The sequence below is a fragment of the Scyliorhinus canicula genome, chromosome 23 (genome assembly GCF_902713615.1).
Source record: "Scyliorhinus canicula chromosome 23, sScyCan1.1, whole genome shotgun sequence".
Classification (NCBI taxonomy): Eukaryota; Metazoa; Chordata; class Chondrichthyes; order Carcharhiniformes; family Scyliorhinidae; genus Scyliorhinus; species Scyliorhinus canicula.
In genome coordinates, this window is record NC_052168.1 from 4,532,939 (window position 1) to 4,554,128 (window position 21,190).

Genomic DNA, 21,190 nt, shown 5'->3' on the forward strand with positions numbered 1-21,190 from the left:
GCGAAACCCGCGCAAACACGGGGAGAATGTGCAAACACCACACGGACAGCGACCCAGGGGCTGGGATCGAACCTGGGACCTCGGTGCCGTGAGGCAGCAGTGCTAACCCACTGCACCACCGTGCTGCCCTCCAAAACCTCCTTAATTTGTGCGGCCCATCCCTCTGTATATAATGCCCAGGACCCAGGAGGCCACAACAGGCACTTTCTCAACCCATCCTGCCTCCTTCAATGGTTTATGTACACATGTCCCCCAGGCCCCACTGTTCCTTCTCCTGATTTTCTCAGTTAAGGCCGCCTTTTGCCCAAATCCTTTGACCTCATTGGTGAATTCACCCAGCCAGGGCTCCACGTTCCGTCGTTTTCCCCTCCTCCCCTTCCCAACAGCACTAGCGAATCTCCCGAGGAGGACGTTAGCCCTGGTCCTGCTAAGGTGCAGCCCCCTCTACCTTGTACGGGTCCCGCTTACCCCAGAACTGGCCCGCGATGCCCCAGCGATTTGATGCCCTCCCTCCTGCATCAGTCACGTGGTCAATCGCTTAATTCTCCTATTTGTGTGCTCGCTGGAACGCGGGGCGGGAGGTAATCCTGAGGTTACTGCGTTGGAGGCCCTGTTTCGCAATCCCCATCCCAGCTCCCTGAAATCTGCTCTTAACCACTCCCTTTCCTAACTGAGCCTTTGGTGCCAACGTGGACCACAACATCTGGCCGTTCACCCTCCCAATGAAGAATATCTTTAGCTCCTCCATGACCTCCTTGACCCTGATGCCATGGAGGCAGCAAAGCACCCTGGTGTCATATCTATGACAAATCACCCTAAAAAAACCCACATCATTATTGCTAACAAATCCTCTAACAAATCCCACATCATTATTGCTAACAAATCCTCTAACAAATCCCACATCATTACTGCTAACAAATCCTCTAACAAATCCCACATCATTACTGCTAACAAATCCTCTAACGGGCAGCACGGTAGCATTGTGGATAGCACAATTGCTTCACAGCTCCAGGGTCCCAGGTTCGATTCCGGCTTGGGTCACTGTCTGTGCGGAGTCTGCACATCCTCCCCGTGTGTGCGTGGGTTTCCTCCGGGTACTCCGGTTTCCTCCCACAGTCCAAAGATGTGCAGGTTAGGTGAATTGGCCATGATAAATTGCCCTTAGTGTCCAAAATTGCCCTTTGTGTTGGGTGGGGTTACCGGGTTATGGGGATAGGGTGGAGGTGTTGACCTTGGGTAGGGTGCTCTTTCCAGGAGCCGGTGCAGACTCGATGGGCCGAATGGCCTCCTTCTGCACTGTAAATTCTATGTAAATCCCACATCATTATTTCTAACAAATCCTCTAACAAATCCCACATCATTACTGCTCTTCCCCTCTTCTTCCTCCCCTCCTGTACAGCTGAGCCACTTGCATTGACACAATGCGGGCAGGTTGTTTCCACTGGCGGGTGACAGCAGAACTAGGGGGCATAGCCTCAAAATAAGGGGAAGTAGATTTAGGACTGAGTTTAGGAGGAACTTCTCCACCCAAAGGGTTGTGAATCTATGGAATTCCTTGCCCAGTGAAGCAGTTGAGGCTCCTTCATTACATGTTTTTAAGGTAAAGATAGATAGTTTTTTGAAGAATAAAGGGATTAAGGGTTATGGTGTTCGGGCCGCAAAGTGGAGCTGAGTCCACAAAAGATCAGCCATGATCTAATTGAATGGCGGAGCAGGCTCGAGGGGCCAGATGGCCTACTCCTGCTCCTAGTTCTTATGTTCTTATGTTCTAAACCGACTCAGACTGCGCTCCTCTGAGGAACCAAAACTGAAACCCGATTAGCGAGCGGCACTTCAGGGGACTCCTGGCTCTCTTCGACGGCCCGGAAAGTCACCCGTTCCCTTCCCATCCTCCTAGACTGCGATGTGACCACCTCTCTGAACGTGCTACCCATGTTGCTCTCAGCCTTGAGGATGCGCCGCAGTGATTTCAGCCGCCACTCGATCTCCGAAACCCTGTAGCTGTTGCCACCTCGTGCCCATGTGTTCGTCTGGGCCTCCGGTAGCACCCACGGCTTCCCACGTAGCACAGGACATGCATTCCACGCGCCTAAGATGCCCTGCAGTAACTTTACTTCACTTATATTAACTTGGCCTTAACTTAATAAACCATACAACAATTGATAAACCTTACTAATATTGATAGATACCACTAATACTCAACATACTTTACTAGTTGTGATTAACAGCTTTTAGCCCCTATGGTTTTTTTTCCCCTGGGTGCCATCCGTGGCTGTACCCTGCAGATTGAAATTAAATTGGCCAGTTGCTGTGTTGGAGCGCCTGCTATTACCAAGCCAAGCACCAGGGGTCCCCAAAACCCAGTTAATCAGCCGCCAGCCGACATGTCCTGTCAGAATGTGGAAAATCTAGGGCCTAGATCCCAGGCCCACAGGCCGACCTGCGCAACCGGAGGATGAGGATTGAGGACAAGACAGAAGAACATCAAAGCAGATGAAGCAAAGACACGGGTTGATTTTTTTTTAAAGGATGTTTTTCAGGGAATTGGCCCACTGAGCAGGGGTTCCAACTCTGATTAAATGTATTCCTGGAGCTTCCATCACATGACATGCCCCCCCCCCCCCCATCCCCCCCGGTCCCCCCCCCCCATCCCCCCCCCCCCACCCCCACCTCCAGCCATTGGTCGGCCAACACATCCTTTCTCGTGACGCACGGCCTTCACAATTGCTTCACAGCTCCAGGGTCCCAGGTTCGATTCCGGCCTTGGGTCACTGTCTGTGCGGAGTCTGCACGTCCTCCCCGTGTCTGCGTGGGTTTCCTCCGGGCGCTCCGGTTTCCTCCCACAGTCCAAAGATGTGCAGGTTAGGTGGATTGGCCATGCTAAATTGCCCCTTAGTGGCCAAAATTGCCCTTAGTGTTGGGTGGGGTTACTGGGTTATGGGGATAGGGTGGAGGTGTTGACCTTGGGTAGGGTGTTCTTTCCAAGGGCCGGTGCAGACTCAATGGGCCGAATGGCCTCCTCCTGCACTGTAAATTCTATGAAACCTACGAGACTATTCAGCCCCTCGGGTCCCTCCTGATGATCAATCGATCAAGGCCGATCAGTCTCCAATCCCTTTTGATTCCCTTTGCCAGTAAAAATCGATCAAACTCAGGTTTAAAATGAATAATTTAGCCAACACCTACTGCTTCTTATGGGGGAGGGTTCCAAATTTCTACCACTCTTTGCGTGACAAAGGTTTTCCCCTCACTTCTCTCCTCAATGACCCGATTCTATTTTAAGGTTAAGTCTCCTTAGCCCAGACTCTGTAGACCTGTAGAAAATGCCTCTGTCTATATCGACCCTATCAGCTCCTTTCAAAATCCGAAAACCCTGACTTCAAATCAACCCCTTATCCTCATATATTCCGGGGAACACAAGACTCCTTTACGTAATCGTAAGGGGCTGGTTTAGCTCACTGGGCTAAATCGCTGGCTTTTAAAGCAGACCAAGGCAGGCCAGCAGCACGGTTCGATTCCCGTACCAGCCTCCCCGGACAGGCGCCGGAATGTGGCGACTAGGGGCTTTTCACAGTAACTTCATTGAAGCCTACTCGTGACAATAAGCGATTTTCATTTTCATTTCATTTCCTCACAAATGAACTCCTAGATGCCATTCTAGGTGGATGCAGCAAGGATATCTCAGCCCTGACAGGCCAGCATACTGCTGTAAGAAATAGGAGCTGGGGTAAACCATTCGGCCCTTCAAGATTTTTTTAAAAAATCATTTACGGGATGTGGGTGTCGCTGGTTAGGCCAGCATTAATTGCCCATCCCTAGTTGGCTTTCAGAAGATGGTGGTGAGCCACCTTCTTGCACCTGCATGTCCCTGAGGTGTAGGTACACCCACAGTGCTGCTAGGGATGGAGTTCCAGGATTTTGACCCAGGGACAGCGAAGAAACGGCCAATATATTTCCAAGTCAGGGTGGTGAGTGACTTGGAGGGGAACCTCCAGGTGGTGGGGTTCCCAGGTATCTGCTGCTCTTGTCCTTCTAGACGGTGTGGTGAATGTGTAACCACTATAATTCACACTGTACATTACTGTGTCCCTGTGGGCTCCGTCTGTGAGCCGTCGCCCGGCTCTGCCACAAGGGGGAGATGAGGAGCATGTACAGGGCTCCGCCCATGGCTCCGCCCCCAGCAGGAAGTATAAGTGCTGCGGTCCTGCGAGTCAGCCCTCAGTTCAGCACAGTCGCAGGCAGGCTCAGTTGTAAGCCGATTAAAACCACAGTTTACTCCAACTCGTGTCTCTGGTTGAATTGATGGTTGCATCAATTTAATCGGCTTAAAGAACTACTATGGAATCAGCCCTCAAACCTGACCGACTAGAACTCGATCCACAGGCCGCAGAAGCAAAGGAAATTTTTCTGCATTGGCTTCGATGCTTCAAGGCCTACCTGGCTGCGTCGACGACCTCCTCTGTTACAGATGAACAGAAACTCAGTCTTCTCCACGCACGGGAGAGCCATCGTATTTCTACTCAACTTAATGAAGCTGACTCTTATACTGAGGCCCTCGCGACGCTTGACCGCCTGTACTTGCGGCCCGTGAACGAAGTCTACGCGCGACACATCTTCACGACTCGTCGCCAGCGCCCTGGGGAGTCGCTAGAGGACTATCTACACAACCTCAAAGCCCTAGCACGCGACTGTAACTTCCAGGCCGTAACAGCCTCTCAGCACATGGAACTCGCCGTCCGAGATGTGTACGTTGTGGGGGTCCGATCGAATTATGAGCGGCAGCGTCTCCTTGAGAAAGGGGCCCAAGACCTGGAGGACACGGTAAAACTGGTGACTTCGTTAGAGATCGCTTTCCAAAGCCTAACTGCGTACCCGGCCGAACACGCGACCCCATTGTGGACCCCCGACCACAGACTGCCCCAGGCCTGCGCCGCGCGGCCACCCGCCCACCACAGAGGACTACCGTGCCATTTTTGCGGTCAGCCCCAACACCCCCGACAGCAATGCCCGGCCCGCAACGCGACCTGCAGCAGCTGCGGGCGAAAGGGACACTTCGCTAAGGTCTGCCTGGCCAAATCCAAAAACTCGAACCCCAACTCGAACACTCGCTCCTCCGACTCTCAGGCCCGCAGACCCCGTAACGTAGCAGCATGTCTGCCGACTCCGCCTCCGCACAACGTGTGCGACTCATGGGGGCTGCCATTTTGGCCATCCTCCCCCACGCGGCCGGCCATGTGCGATCCATGGGGGCCGCCATCTTGGCCATCCTCCCCCACGCGGCCGGCCACGTGCGATCCATGGGGGCCGCCATCTTGGCCATCCTCCCCCACGCGGCCGGCCACGTGCGATCCATGGGGGCCGCCATCTTGGATGTCATCTTTCTCGCCGCCCGCCACGTGCGATCAACGGGGGCCGCCATCTTGGCCATCACCCACTACCCAACTCGAACAGTCATCGCGGGGCCACTCCAGCACCGCCGACCACGCCGCCGTCTACCCTCAACTCGACGCCGTCACCTTGGCCAGTCGCGGCCCAAGCACCTCAACAGCTCCATGATGGCCGTCCGGATCAACGGCCACGAGACACCGTGCCTCTTCGACTCCGAGAGCTTCGTTCACCCGAACCTGGTAAGGCGCTGTTCGCTCCCGGTATTCCCAACGCGGCAAACAATCTCTCTCGCCTCGGGGTCGCACTCAGTCCAAATACACGGGCGCACCTCAGCGACTCTGACGAGACAAGGCGGCAGTTACACGAATTTCCAATTGTACGTGCTCCCAGACCTCTGCGCCCCCCTCCTCCTAGGACTGGATTTCCAGTGTAACCTCAGGAGCCTCACACTCAGCTTCGGCGGGCCCCTGCCCCCACTCACTATATGCAGCCTAGCAACCCTGAAAGTCGACCCCCCCCCCTCCCCTCACTCTTCGCTAACCTCACCGCCAACTGCAAACCAGTGGCCACTCGTAGCAGGAGGTATATTCTGCAGGACAGGGTGTTCATCAGATCTAATGTCCGGCACCTATTGCGTGAAGGAGTCATAGAGGCCAGTAATAGCCCCTGGAGAGCTCAGGTAGTGGTCGTCAAATCCGGGGGAAAGTTCCGGATGGTGGTTGATTACAGCCAGACCATTAACCGATCCACGCACCTCGATGCGTACCCCCTCCCCCGGATTGCAGACATGGTAAATCAGATCGCACAGTACCGCGTGTTCTCCACGGTGAGTCTGAAGTCTGCATACCATCAGCTCCCAATCCGCCCGGAGGACCGACACTACACGGCGTTCGAGGCAGACGGCCGCCTCTTCCATTTCCTCCGGGTTCCCTTTGGCGTCACGAATGAGGTTTGGTGTTCCAACGAGCAATGGACCGAATGGTGGACATGTACGGGCTGCGGGCCACGTTTCCGTACTTGGATAACGTCACCATCTGCGGCCATGACCAGCAGGACCACGACGCCAACCTCCACCGATTTCTCCAGACCGCCAAAAACTCAATCTCACCTACAATAAGGAGAAATGCGTTTTCCGCACTACCAGGCTAGCCATCCTCGGCTACGTCATGGAAAACGGGATCCTAGGACCCGACCCTGACCGTATGCGCCCCCTCTTACAACTCCCTCTCCCTCACTGTCCCCCAGTATGCGGACAAAGCCCGCCCACTATTTAAGGCCACCCTCTTCCCACTGCCAGCCGAGGCTCGCCAGGTCTTCAACTGCATCAAGGCGGACATCGCCAAAGCCGCCATGCCTGCGGTAGACAAGTCCGTCCCATTCCAGGCAGAGAGCGAAGCATCAGAGGTAGCTCTCGCTGCCACCCTTAACCAGGCAGGCAGGCCGGTAGCGTTCTTTTCCCGAACCCTCTCTGCTTCGGAACTTCGACACTCCTCAGTCAAAAAGGAAGCCTTTTGATTGTCGAAGCCGTACGGCACTGGAGGCACTACCTCGCTGGTAGGAGGTTTACCCTCATCACCCACCAGAGATGGGTTGCCTTTATGTTTGACAACTCGCAGCGAGGCAAGATCAAGAATGACAAAATCTTGCGGTGGAGGATTGAACTTTCCACCTATAATTATGACATCATATATCATCCTGGGAAGCTCAACGAGCCCCCAGATGCCCTGTCCCGCGGCACATGCGCCAGCGCGCAAGACGACCGACTACAGGCTATCCACAATGACCTCTGCCATCCGGGGGTCACCCGGCTCGCCCATTACATCAAGGCCCGCAACCTACCCTTCTCCGCCGAGGAGGTTAAAGCCGTCACCAGGAATTGCCCGATCTGCGCGGAGTGTAAACCGCACTTCTATAGACCAGACAAGGCCCACCTGGTAAAGGCATCCCTTCGAACAACCGTAACACCTACTTTCTCAACATTATAGACGAGTTCTCCCGTTTCTCTTTTGCCATCCCATGCCCCCATGTGACCACCCCCACGGTTATCAGAGCCCTGCACAGTGTCTTCACCCTGTTCGGTTTCCCCAACTATGTCCACAGTGACAGGGGTTCGTCCTTCATGAGCGACGAGCTGCGCCAGTACCTGCTCAGCAAGGGCATCGCCTCGAGCAGGACTACCGGCTACAACCCCAGGGGGAACGGGCAGGTGGAGAGGGAGAACACGACGGTCTGGAAGACCGTCCTACTGACCCTACGGTCCAGGAATCTCCCGACCTCCCACTGGCAGCAGGTCCTCCCCGATGCGCTCCATGCTATTAGGTCCCTCCTTTGTACGGCCATGAATCAGACTCCTCATGATCGCTATTTGTCTTCCCTAGGGGCACTACCACGGAGGGTCCTCGCTTCCATCCTGGTTGAGGACACCAGGCCCTGTCCTTCTTCGGAAACACGTTCGGACACATAAGACCGACCCCCTGGTAGAGAGAGTCCAGATCCTGCACTCGAAGCCCCCACTACTCGTATGTTGAACACCCCGATGGCCGGCAAGACACCGTTTCCCTCCGGGACCTGGCACCCGCAGGCTCTACCACCACTACCGCCGATACACCCCCCACACTACACCCCACCCGACCTCCCACTCCCCGCGTCCCCGCGCCTATTTGCTTCCCGTGCTCCCACGATTCGGGCGCCGGACCGACTGAACTTGTAAACCCGTCACCCCCGCCAGACTTGATTTTCTAACAGGGGGTGAATGTGGTGAATGTGTAACTGGTAATTCACACTGTACCTTACTGTTGTCCCTGTGGGCCCCATCTGTGAGCCACTGTGCGGCTCTGCCCACAGGGGGGAAATGAGGAGCATGTACAGGGCTCCGCCCTAGGCCCCTCCCCCTTTAGGGAGTATACATGCTGCGGTCCTGCGAGTCAGCCCTCAGTTCAGCACAGTCGCAGGCAGGCTCAGTTGTAAGCCGATTAAAGCCACAGTTTACTCCAACTCGTATCTGAGTGAATTGATGGTCGCATCAAGTTGATGTGACAGAGTTTGGGTAAAGAAGATCTGTGCCTTGCACCTGACCCATTCTGCACCCAACGCCGACACTTGCGCCTGACCTTCCGCAGCGCACTGATAAATGCGTTCGCTGAAGCAGCTGCCCATACGTGCAGAGCTGTCGGTTCACCATTTACTGAGTTGACGCAGTGAGCAGGTAGGCTGGAGTATTAATCCTCGGCCTGTGTCGAGGTTACCCATCCCCTGGTGCGGGGCAGGAGTTGGGGTTGCGACAGGCGGTGAGGGTGGCCGATGCAAGCCAGGGTACATCCTGCCCTGCATCATTATGCCAGAGACTCCAAATGGGAATGGGACCGGGGAGCGAGTTCAACCCATCCAATGGAGGGGGCTACGTGTCAGCATTCAGTGACAAAAGGGCCACTGACTCAGAAAGAAGGAACAAAGAAAGGCCTTGCATCGAGACACTGTTGGATTTTGACCTTTGTTTTCAGTTAGTTGGCGGTTGTAGGTGCATCCTGCTATTAGCTGCAATCGACAGGTCGCCACATGGCCATTATCTGAGGTACCTGATCTATCAGCAACTATGAGATAGTGGGGGGAGAAAGTCCGTAAACAATCCAGATAACAGCAATAATCCGGGAAAACCAACGACACACAACAGAGAGAGAGAGACACAGAGAGACAGAGAGAGAGACAGAGAGACAGAAAGAGAGAGAGACAGACAGAGAGAAAGAGAGAGAGAGAAAGAGAGAGAGAAAGAGAGAGTCAGAGACAGAGAGACAGAGAGAGAGAAAGAGAGAGACAGAGAGAGAGACAGAAAGAGAGAGAGACAGACAGAGAGAGACAGAGAGAGAGACAGAGAGAGACAGACAGAGAGAAAGAGAGAGAGAGACAGAGAGAGAGACAGAGAGAGAGAGACAGAGAGAGAGAGACAGAGAGAGAGAGACAGAGAGAGTCAGAGACACAGAGAGAGAGACAGAGAGAGAGAGACAGAGAGAGGGAATAAAAAGGAGTAAAGAACAGAGGAAAATGGATATTATGGGTCATGATGACAGGAGATGGAAGAAGGTGTTCGCGACGGTAAGCAGTAACTATACCAATGAAGCAACTTAAAAACTGTGTTTGTGCATGTCTGCGAATATTCGTGTATCTGTTTGCATGCGTCTGTATGTGTGTGTGTGTGGCGGTGTATGTGTGTGCCTGTATGTATGTGTGCGTATCTGTGTGCGTGTGTGCCTGTTTGTGTCAGTATGTGTGTGTGGCGGTGTGTGCATGTATATGTGTGTGCCCATATGTTGGTGTGTGTCTGTATGTGTCTGTGTATGTGTGTGCCTAGACATGTATGTGTGCGTCTGTATGTGTGTGCGTGTGTGTGTGTGCCTGTATGTGTCTGTGTGTGTGTGTCTGTATGTGTGTGTGCATGTCTGTGTGTGTATGTGTGTGTGTGTGTGTATGTGTATGTCTGTCTGTCTGTATGTATGTATATGTGTATGGGGCCGCTTTAGCTCAGTGGGCTGGACGGCTGGTTTGTGATGCTGAGCAAGGCCAAACAGCGTGGGTTCAATTCCCCGTCCCGGCTGAGGTTATTCATGAAGGCCCCGCCCTCTCAACCTTGCCCCTCGCCTGAGGTGTGGGTGACCCTCAGGTTAAATCCCCACCAGTCAGCTCTCCCCCCTCAAAGGGGAAAGCAGCCTGTGGTCATCTGCGACTAGGGCAACCTTACCGTAATACAGTATGAGCGCGTGCGTGTATATCTGTTGTCATAGAATTTACAGTGCAGAAGGAGGCCATTCGGCCCATCGAGTCTGCAACCTACCTCCACCCTATCCCCATAACCCAGTAACCCCACCCAACACTAAGGGCAATTTTGGACACTAAGGGCAATTTGGCATGACCAATCCACCTAACCTGCACATCTTTGGACTGTGGGAGGAAACCGGAGCACCCGGAGGAAACCCACGCACACACGGGGAGAACGTGCAGACTCCGCACAGTCACCCAAGACTGGAATTGAACCTGTGAGGCAGCAGTGCTAACCACTCTGCCACTGTGCTATGTGTGCACAAATGTATATGTATGTGTTGCACGCACATGTGTGCCTTTATATATATATATGTGTTTAAATGTGTGCATTGCGTGTGTATGTGCTTGTGTCTGCATGTTGTGTGAGTATGTATGCAGTTGTGTGTGCTTACGTGTTTGCTTGTGTGTGTGTTTGTGTCTATATGCGGAGGTGTGTGAGCATGCATGTGTGTGTGTGTGTCACAGGTTTAACTGGAAAAGGGTTGGGTCAAGGGCTGGTCTCAAATTCTCCGAGAGTAGTGGAGCTTCCTGGGCAAACAGGAACTGAAATGGACAATTCATCAGCCCTTCACCCTGCTCCGTGACCCCACCTGTGCCCCCCCCCCCCAGCTGGAACCAGACTGAGACGTTCAGCCCAGGGGCCCCCACTCAATCCCATGTCACTGGCCTCAGCGCCACGGAAGTTTGCATAAATCAAGGTCACCCAGACTCGCTCTGCTGCAGCTGGATGCACTCCAACAACACTGGCTTTTTTTTTACACAGTCACATACTGGCAGTCAGGCAGCCGCCTAGATATCTGGAGTCTCCTGTTTGTAATTTCACAAGGCAAGGGTGAATTACCTGCACCTAAGCTGCAGGAATCAAGTTTCCTGCAACTGATTTCCGGTGAAGAGCAACTGATGTCCTGGGAGAATCAGAGATCCATTCCCCAACACACACACAGGAGATCTCCGAAAGGGATCTAGATTAATGGCCCGATGGCTCAGGCTTGGAAACAGCCAGCAGCCCTGTATGTAAGTCAACTCTAGCTGACCCCCCCCCCTTTTTTTTTAACTCTTTCATGGCATGTGGGCATCGTGAGCAAGGGCAGCTCGCGTTGCCCACACTTCCCGAAGGCGGGCGTGAACCGCCTGCTTGAACTGCTGCAGGGGGCAGCACGGTAGCATGGTGGTTAGCATAAATGCTTCGCAGCTCCAGGGTCCCAGGTTCGGTTCCCGGCTTGGGTCACTGTCTGTGCGGAGTCTGCACGTCCTCCCCGTGTGTGCGTGGGTTTCCTCCGGGTGCTCCGGTTTCCTCCCACAGTCCAAAGATGTGCGGGTTAGGTGGATTGGCCATGCTAAATTGTCCATAGTGTCCTAAAAAGTAAGGGGGGGGGTTGTTGGGTTACGGGTATAGGGTGGATACGTGGGTTTGAGTAGGGTGATCATGGCTCGGCACAACATCGAGGGCCGAAGGGCCTGTTAGAACATAGAACATAGAACAGTACAGCACAGAACAGGCCCTTCGGCCCTCAATGTTGTGCCGAGCCATGATCACCCTACTCAAACCCACGTATCCACCCTATACCCGTAACCCAACAACCCCCCCCCTTAACCTTACTTTTTAATTAGGACACTACGGGCAATTTAGCAGGGCCAATCCACCTAACCCGCACATCTTTGGACTGTGGGAGGAAACCGGAGCACCCGGAGGAAACCCACGCACACAGGGGGAGGACGTGCAGACTCCACACAGACAGTGACCCAGCCGGGAATCAAACCTGGGACCCTGGAGCTGTGAAGCATTTATGCTAACCACCATGCTACCCTGTTCTGTGCTGTACTGTTCTAGCTGAATGTCTCGCTGGGCTGTTTCAGAGGGGCAGTGGCTCTGAAGTCACATGTAGGCCAGACCAGGTAAGGACGGCAGATTCCTTTCCCCAAAGGGACCCCAGATGGGGTTTTTAACAACAATTGATGATGATTCCACGCCCACAGCAACTGAGATCAGCCTTCAGTACCAAATGTATTCATTAATTGAATTTAAATTCCACGAGCTGCTGTGGTGGGATTTGAAACCAGAGAATCCCTAGCGGCAGGGCAGCACGATGGTTAGCACTGTTGCTTCACGGCGCCAGGGTCCCGGGTTCGATTCTCGGCTTGGGTCACTATCAGTGCGGGGTCTGCACGTTCTCCCCGTGACTGCGTGGGTTTCCTCCGGGTGCTCCGGTTTCCTCCCACAAGTCCCGAAAGACGTGCTTGTGGGGTGAATTGGACATTCTGAATTCTCCCTCTGTGTACCCGAACGGGCGCCGGAATGTGGCGACTAGGGGCTTTTCACAGTCACTTCATTGCCGTGTTAATGTAAGCCTACTTGCGACAATAATAAAGATTATCATTATTATTAACTTAGTGTGGCCTGGTTTAGCTCACTGAGCTAAATCGCTGGCTTTTAAAGCTGACCAAGGCAGGCCAGCAGCACGGTTCGATTCCCGTACCAGCCGCGCCGGAATGTGGCGACTAGGGGCTTTTCACAGTAACTTCATTGAAGCCTACTCGTGACAATAAGCCGTTTTCATTTCATTTTCAATCCACCTAACCTGCACATCTTTGGACTGTGGGAGGAAACCGGAGCACCCGGCGGAAACCCACGCAGACACGGGGAGAAAGTTGCAAACTCTACACAATCACCCGAGGCCGGAATTGAACCCGGGTCCCTGGCCCTTTGAGGCAGCAGTGCTAACCGTCGTGCCACCCCAAAGCATTAACCTGGGCCTCCCAGTCACTAATCCAGTGACCTTACCATTAAACCATCACCTCGCTTGTCCGTCCCCAGCATCAGACTTGGTTGTACCTCATCCCCATCATTGGCTCCCCATTGACAAAGGGGCAATTGAGCGTAGAGCTAGATGCCCCATCCCAGATGGAGAAGAACAGTTCAGAACAGCATTCCTATTTTCCCCGTTTGACTGTTTTCCTCCCTTTCCGGTGTTGAACTGGAAGCTGCCGAGAGTCAGGGGGCTGAGCAGAGGCATCAGAGAATGAGGAGAATTGGAAACAGAATAAAACCCAGTTCAGGTATGCTGGGTAAGAATGCAGAGGTCAGTTTGTCCCTTTGCCTCACGATTGACGTTTTCTTCCCCCCCCCCCCCCCCCCCCCTCTCCTCTCACAGGTAAAGAGCATTGGCCCAAAGCTAATACCTTTCCTGAAAACCTTCTGCATCTACTTTGTGCTGTGGTTACCCACCTCCAACCCCTCGTGGATCAGCGCGCTGGTGAAGTGCCTGCCTGTCCTGTCCCTGGCCTTCTTTGTACTGGCGCATGGCTTCAGCCTGGGGACGTTCCCACCGTATTCCAGAAAAATCCTCAGCGGCCTCCTCTTCTCTGCGCTTGGTGATGTTTTCCTCACTTGGGGCGATCAAGGATTCTTCATCCACGGTAAGGCTTTGACATGTGAGGTTTCAGAAGCTGGTGTTGGTCAGATGGAGGGTGGGGGGGCGTTGTTTGTATTGGGAAGGGGGCGGGGGTGAGGAGGGGGGGGGGGGGGGGGTTGTGCGGGTGGTCTTGAGTTCCGCTGGGATTTTCTTCCAGTCACGAAGCAAACCTGGGGTTCGTCGTGAGAAATACCGAGTGAAAGATCAGTTTCAAGGGTGAAGGTTTTCCCAGACAGAGATTGCGCACGGGTGAAAAATGAGCTGTTACCTTTATACACACTGTCATCGCGCAGTGTTTACCAGACACACACGCAGAGCATTATCCATCAGTGGCAGTCAGGACGACACACGGTTAGGAATAGGAACAGGAGTAGGCCATTCAGCCCATCGAGCCTGCTCCACTTTTCAATACAATCATGTCTGATTGGACACGTCAATGTCTTTTACCCCCCCACACTCTGTCCCCGTCACCCTTTACCTTATTGTTAATCAGGAATCTATCAATCTCTGCTTTACACACACTCAGTGACTGAGTTTCCACAGGCCGCTCAGGGATCGAGAATTCCAAAGATCCTGAACTCTCTGTGTGAAGAGATTTCTCCTCATCTCGGTCCTCGGGTAACCCCCCCCCCCCTCTCCTCAGGGCAGGACTCTTCCATCTGAACGTCGGCATTGATCCATCGCCTTGAATGTTCTAAGGCAGGGGACAAAATCGGACACAATGTTGTCGCTGGCGCACATAAGGAGACATGGGCAGAACGCAGGGATGTTTGACAGCCCGCTCTTGATGGAGGACAGGGAGAGTTGGGGAGGGGTTTGGGGGGAGTGGAATTCCGGAGCTTGGGGCCCAGGCACCTAAAGACATGGGGGGGGGAGTTCTCCGTTGGCCGACAGCGAAATCGAGAAAGGTGATTGGGTGGAGAATCGGCCCCGATGCCAAAATCGCAGCGGGCGCAATTTGACACCAAATCGCGATTCTCCAGCATCTCGACAGCAGCGTCAATGCGTTCCGGAACGCACGTACAGTAAACACCGTTTGCATATCATTAGTGGGCCCGACCCGGAATTCTCTGGGATCTCCAGGATTCTCCGCCTCCGATGGGCAGAGTTCCCGACAGCGCGGTTCACTTGTGCTTTTAAAACTCGTGAAACCGGCGCGGTGGCTGCTGGGGAGAGAGAGAGAGAGGGGGTACGGAAAGTGTCCAACATCGCCTGAGTTTGCTGGCAGCTGTGCCGCTGGCCGGGGAGCTTCTGCCAGGGCCGGGGGGAGTAGCAGGGGGTGGCCAGGAGGTGGGGTCGGGGTGGACGGGCGCGGAGCACCATTGCCGCATCCGGCAAGGCAGCCATGCAGCTGCGCACGCAGCCGCTAACAGCCCACTGTCAACGTAGGGCCACGGGTCGTATAGGTATCCCCCTCCCAGGGCACCCCCTTAGGGTGCCCTCTGGCCCCAGCCGGCCCATCAGCTGTATGGCCGCGCTCCAGCACAACCAGTTCCATCTTGTTGGCTGGGATGAGTGTGTGTGGGGAGTGTAATGTGTGTGTGTGGCTGGGATGAGTGTGAGTGGGGAGTGTAATGTGTGTGTGCGGGCTGGGATGAGTGTGTGTGGGGAGTGTAATGTGTGTGTGCGGCTGGGATGAGTGTGTGTGGGGAGTGTAATGTGTGTGTGTGGCTGGGATGAGTGTGTGTGGGGAGTGTAATGTGTGTGTGCGGCTGGGATGAGTGTGTGTGGGGAGTGTAATGTGTGTGTGCGGCTGGGATGAGTGTGTGTGGGGAGTGTAATGTGTGTGTGCGGCTGGGATGAGTGTGTGTGGGGTGTGTAATGTGTGTGTGCAGGCTGGGATGAGTGTGTGTGGGGAGTGTAATGTGTGTGTGCGGGCTGGGATGAGTGTGTGTGGGGAGTGTAATGTGTGTGTGCGGCTGGGATGAGTGTGTGTGGGGAGTGTAATGTGTGTGTGTGGCTGGGATGAGTGTGTGTGGGGTGTGTAATGTGTGTGTGCGGGCTGGGATGAGTGTGTGTGGGGAGTGTAATGTGTGTGTGCGGCTGGGATGAGTGTGTGTGGGGAGTGTAATGTGTGTGGGGCTGGGATGAGTGTGTGTGGGGAGTGTAATGTGTGTGTGTGACTGGGATGAGTGTGTGTGGGGTGTGTAATGTGTGTGTGCGGCTGGGATGAGTGTGTGTGGGGAGTGTAATGTGTGTGTGTGGCTGGGATGAGTGTGTGTGGGGAGTGTAATGTGTGTGTGGGGCTGGGATGAGTGTGTGTGGGGAGTGTAATGTGTGTGTGCGGCTGGGATGAGTGTGTGTGGGGAGTGTAATGTGTGTGTGTGGCTGGGATGAGTGTGTGTGGGGAGTGTAATGTGTGTGTGCGGGGCTGGGATGAGTGTGTGTGGGGAGTGTAATGTGTGTGTGTGGCTGGGATGAGTGTGTGTGGGGAGTGTAATGTGTGTGTGCGGCTGGGATGAGTGTGTGTGGGGAGTGTAATGTGTGTGTGGGGCTGGGATGAGTGTGTGTGGGGAGTGTAATGTGTGTGTGCGGCTGGGATGAGTGTGTGTGGGGAGTGTAATGTGTGTGTGGGGCTGGGATGAGTGTGTGTGGGGAGTGTAATGTGTGTGTGTGGCTGGGATGAGTGTGTGTGGGGAGTGTAATGTGTGTGTGAGGCTGGGATGAGTGTGTGTGGGGAGTGTAATGTGTGTGTGGGCTGGGATGAGTGTGTGTGGGGAGTGTAATGTGTGTGTGTGCGGCTGGGATGAGTGTGTGTGGGGAGTGTAATGTGTGTGTGCGGCTGGGATGAGTGTGTGTGGGGAGTGTAATGTGTGTGTGCGGCTGGGATGAGTGTGTGTGGGGAGTGTAATGTGTGTGTGCGGCTGGGATGAGTGTGTGTGGGGAGTGTAATGTGTGTGTGTGGCTGGGATGAGTGTGTGTGGGGAGTGTAATGTGTGTGTGCGGCTGGGATGAGTGTGTGTGGGGAGTGTAATGTGTGTGTGCGGCTGGGATGAGTGTGTGTGGGGAGTGTAATGTGTGTGTGCGGCTGGGATGAGTGTGTGTGGGGAGTGTAATGTGTGTGTGGGCTGGGATGAGTGTGTGTGGGGAGTGTAATGTGTGTGTGCGGCTGGGATGAGTGTGTGTGGGGAGTGTAATGTGTGTGTGCGGCTGGGATGAGTGTGTGTGGGGAGTGTAATGTGTGTGTGCGGCTGCAGCTTGTCAGCCTCCCGAGTGTCAATCACAGACCCGGCGAATCCCGCACCGTTTCCCATTGGAATGGATTGTGTTCCACACGATGCCGGTATTCGCCCGCCACAGTAACGGAAGCGGTCCAGGTGTGGTGCCAATTTGGCTGTCGTGAAAGTCCACGGATTTTGCGTTGGCGCCAGCACTTCGTCTCAGAGGGCAGCACGGTGGCACAGTGGTTAGCTCTGCTGCCTAAGGTGCTGAGGACCCGGGTTCGAATCCCGGCTCTGGGTCACTATCTGTGTGGAGCTTGCACATTCTCCCCGTGTCTGCGTGGGTTTCACCCCCACAACCCAAAGATGTGCAGAGTAGGTGGATTGGCCACGCTAAATTGCCCCTTAATTGGGAAAAAAAAATGAATTGGATACTGTAAATTTATATTAACAATAAAATTAGGTTTTGGCAGAAGGACTGCGCAGTTTGTGGATTTTTAGTGCACTCATTCCAGAGATCCCGGATCGGAGGCTTGGCTCCGGTTATCGCTATCTCCGTGTACTTGGTCCTTTGATACCTCACTGCCACCTCTGCAGTCAGACTTTGACCCGCTCTCTCAATGGCTCTGTCCCCATGTCACAGCGAAACTTGGCTGTCAGAATCCCAGCCTGACAAAGCAGCTGAAGTTAACGTTGCCGTTCACCGGGCTTCGCACACAGTGCCACAGATTTACACTTTTTAAAGCAATCGCTTCACACAGCGTAGCAGCAAATCCGGGCCATTGAGTTCTCTTCAATGATAGATTCCTCTAAAAAAACATACACCAAATGCCGAGGTTAAAACGGAAATTTTGGAGAAATATCTTTCAGTCTTTTTGACTTTATTATTTCCAGTTCTTTGTGCATGTGGATGATTTGGAGGTTAACATTCTTCAATATAAAGGTCGGGATTCCCCCTACCCGGCGGGTCGGGGGGTCCCGGCGGGATGGAGTGGCGTAAACCACTCTGGCGTCGGGCCGCCCCAAAGGTGTGGAAGTCTCCGAACCTTTAGGGGCCAAGTCCTCACATTGAGGGGCTAGGCCCGCGCCGGAGTGGTTCCCGCTCCGCCGGCTGGCGTGAACGGCCTTTGGCGCCACGCCAGCCGGGGCCAAAAGGACTTCGCCGGCCGGCGTAAGTCCGCGCATGCGCCGGAGCGTCAGCGGCTGCTAACGTCATCCCGGCGCATGCGCAGGGGGAGGGGTCTCTTCCACCTCCGTCATGGTGAAGACCATGGCGAAGGCGGAAGATAAAGCGTGCCCCCATGGCACAGACCCGCCAGCCGATCGGTGGGCCCCGATCGCGGACCAGGCCACCGTGGGGGCACCCCCCCCCCCCAGGGTCAGATCGCCCCGCGCCCCCCCCCAGGACCCCAGTGCCCGCTCGCGCCACCAATCCCGCCCGTCTGGTAGGTGTTTTGATTCCCACCGGCGGGACTTCGGCCCATTGCAGGCCGGAGAATCGCCGCGGGGGGGCCCCCGACCGGCGCAGCGCGATTCCCGCCCCCACCGAATCTCGGGTGGCGGAGAATTCGGGACACGGCGGGGGCGGGACTGACGCCGGCCCTGGGCAATTCTCCAATTCTCCAACACGGCCGGGGGGGGGGGGGGGGGGGGGGGGGGGGGATCCCGTTCCCTCTGTCCAGTCCTGTACTTAATAAAGCTGATAATTTTCACCCGGGGTATAGCCTTCTCCAACATGAGTGTGTGCGTGTGCATGTCTGTGTGTGCGTGTGCATGTCTGTGTGTGCGTGTGCATGTCTGTGTGTGCGTGTGCATGCCTGTGTGTGCGTTTGCATGTCTGTGTGTGCGTGTGCATGCCTGTGTGCGTGTGCATGTCTGTGTGTGTCTGTGTGTGCGTGTGCATGTCTGTGTGTGCGTGTGCATGCCTGTGTGTGCGTGTGCATGTCTGTGTGTGCGTGTGCATGTCTGTGTGTGCGTGTGCATGTCTGTGTGCATGTGTGTGTCTGCGTTGGAGGAGGAGTTGGAGGAGTGTGGAGATCTCGGAGTTGTTCAGTCGGAGGAGAGGACAGAGATCGGGAGGGGATGTGACTGGATGGGATTTGGAAACAGGGATGGGAACTTTGAAATCGGGGGGGTTGCTGGGCAGGGGGCGATGGGGAAGCTATTTCTTTGACTGAGAAAGATGTATTTTCTTTTGCTTCCCAGGTATGCTGATGTTCGGCATTTCCCACATTCTGTACAGTTGGGCCTTTGGGTTCCGCCCACTTAGACTCGGGTTAGCTCTTTCCATCTTGGTGCTCGGAGCGGTCTACTACGTCGCGGTGTACTCGTACCTACAGGGGCCCATGGTCTATGCCTTGGTCGGCTACGTCTTGGTGCTGGGGGCGATGAGCTGGCGAGCGATAGCGCGAGCGGGCGTCTCCCGCTACAATCAGTCCTGGAGCCACGGGTGCACGGTGGCAGGAGCCGTGATCTTTGTCGCTTCCGATTTGATCCTGTCAATCGACCGATTCTGCTTCGCCCTGCCTTATGCCCGCGCCATTGTCATGTCGTCCTACTACATTGCCCAAATGCTCATCACCCTCTCCATCGTTGAGCACAGCGACCAGGACAGCCTCTGGAAGAGGAATTAGAAACAGAAAACAAAACATTAAAAATTGGAAACTGGAGCCTTCCGCCCGGACATTGTAATGTGAATAGTGTTTAAGACAAATTAAATCTGCCCGATGCAAGCAGTCCTTATTGAACTTCAGATCCTGGGTTTTGTCCAGAGGGAGACAGTGCTGCAATGGTAATGTCACTGGGCGGAATCAGACGGACCAACGAAGGAGATTTCCCACCCACTGTTTCCCCAATCTTTGACATGGCCCTTAATGATTGATACTGGAATCTGGCCCAGGATGGACCCACCCACAAAAATCCAGCTCCCCCCACCCTCAGTCAAATTAATCGTCACAGGTAGCTTCTGGCAATTTTGCTCATTTCTTCGAATGAATGTGCCTCTGGCGGCTTGTGTAAAATGTTTTACAAATTAAAGAATACTTAACATGTGAAGAAACTGGTCGCTGTAGATTAGCGAATGGTTCAATCTAGTTTTTTTTAAAAAGTATTTTAAATCATCCAGGGGCTGATTTAGCTTGGGGCTGATTTAGCTCACTGGGCTAAATCGCTGGCTTTTAAAGTAGACCAGCAGCACGGTTCGATTCCCGTACCAGCCTCCCCGGACAGGCGCCGGAATGTGGCGACTAGGGGCTTTTCACAGTAACTTCATTGAAGCCTACTCGTGACAATAAGCGATTTTTTATTTTTATTTTTCTGTGTCATTTAAAATCAGGTTTCTCTTCAATAAAAACACTTATTAAAATTGATGACTTCATGGTGGTAAACACATTTTCAGTGCGTTAATAACACAGCACCAGATTGCCGTCTGAAGGCCCAAAACCCTGTGGGGGTCCGTGTCGACACGCTGGAGACTTCCAGTAACGTACAAGGGGGGTTTATTAACAACAGGCGCAGAGCAACAGTAACCAGGGTCTTTAATCTCTGGCTCTGGGGTCCACGCTGCCGGGAACCTGCCCCCGGGGCCCCGCACCTTTTCCTCACTGGTCGGGATTCGCGGGCTCCAGCATGATAGGCCCCAGCCGATCGCGTAGACCGCGAGGGCTCACCAATCAAAGGGGTGGCGTCGCCACATCACTTCCCCCTTAATTCCCCGAATAACATTTTTATAAAACAGTCTATGTACAAGTGTTATATATACATTGAAAAAGGTCACAAGGGGAGCGAATCCATCACAAAGTCAATCTGTCCAGGGACCTTGGGGTCCTTGTAGACCGCCTCAGACTAGAAGAGTGGAAAGCCTGCTTCATGAGATGGGTAGATGCTCTTGTTGATCTTTTCGATGCAACCACTGGTACTTTCCCAATAACAGTGTCATAATATACACCAGTATATCATGGTGCAGACACACACTGATGGACACACACAGGGACCAATCAACATGTACAAACACCGCAGCCAATCACCAGTTAGAATACACACACTATAAAGGCAGAGGGCACCACGGTTCCCACGGATTCTGGGTGCTGCCTCTGAGTGTAACAGGAACTCATCCAGCCCAGCACAGACGCACACCACGTGCTGAGAGAATCAACTGGTTCGGACAAGGCTTAGGTCTCTAGTTTAAGTTAGCATCATTTAGACCCACAGTCATCGTGTGTTAGTTAGTTAGAAATAGTTAATAAAATTGAGTTGAACCTTCATCAGTGTTGGAAGTGTCTGTTCATCTCTCAAGCCTACACTAGCCAGCACTTCAAACAGGTGTAGTGGCCACAATGTCGTTGGGGATGAATCTACTGCAATAGTTTACCAGCCCCAGGAAAGACTTTAACTTGGCCGCTTTCCTCGGAGCAGGGA

At 54.0% G+C, this 21,190-nt stretch overlaps 1 protein-coding gene across 5 annotated transcripts in view; it reads left to right on the forward strand.

Annotated features, from left to right (window-relative positions):
• The window catches only part of LOC119956281 (lysoplasmalogenase-like protein TMEM86A), a 44,004-nt gene extending 23,866 nt beyond the window's left edge, over positions 1 to 20,138 (forward strand). For 3 of the 5 annotated variants that reach the window (XM_038783363.1, XM_038783359.1, XM_038783362.1), the window contains exons 2-3: positions 13,353 to 13,617; positions 18,980 to 20,138. In XM_038783363.1, coding sequence (XP_038639291.1) covers positions 13,353 to 13,617; positions 18,980 to 19,407 — 693 coding nt within the window. In that variant the 3' untranslated portion in view covers positions 19,408 to 20,138. Of the gene's footprint in view, positions 1 to 9,352; positions 9,478 to 10,704; positions 11,215 to 13,352; positions 13,618 to 18,979 lie in introns of those variants that run through there. The other 2 variants (XM_038783360.1, XM_038783361.1) reach the window with 2 other exon arrangements.
• The last annotated feature ends 1,052 nt before the right edge of the window (positions 20,139 to 21,190 follow it).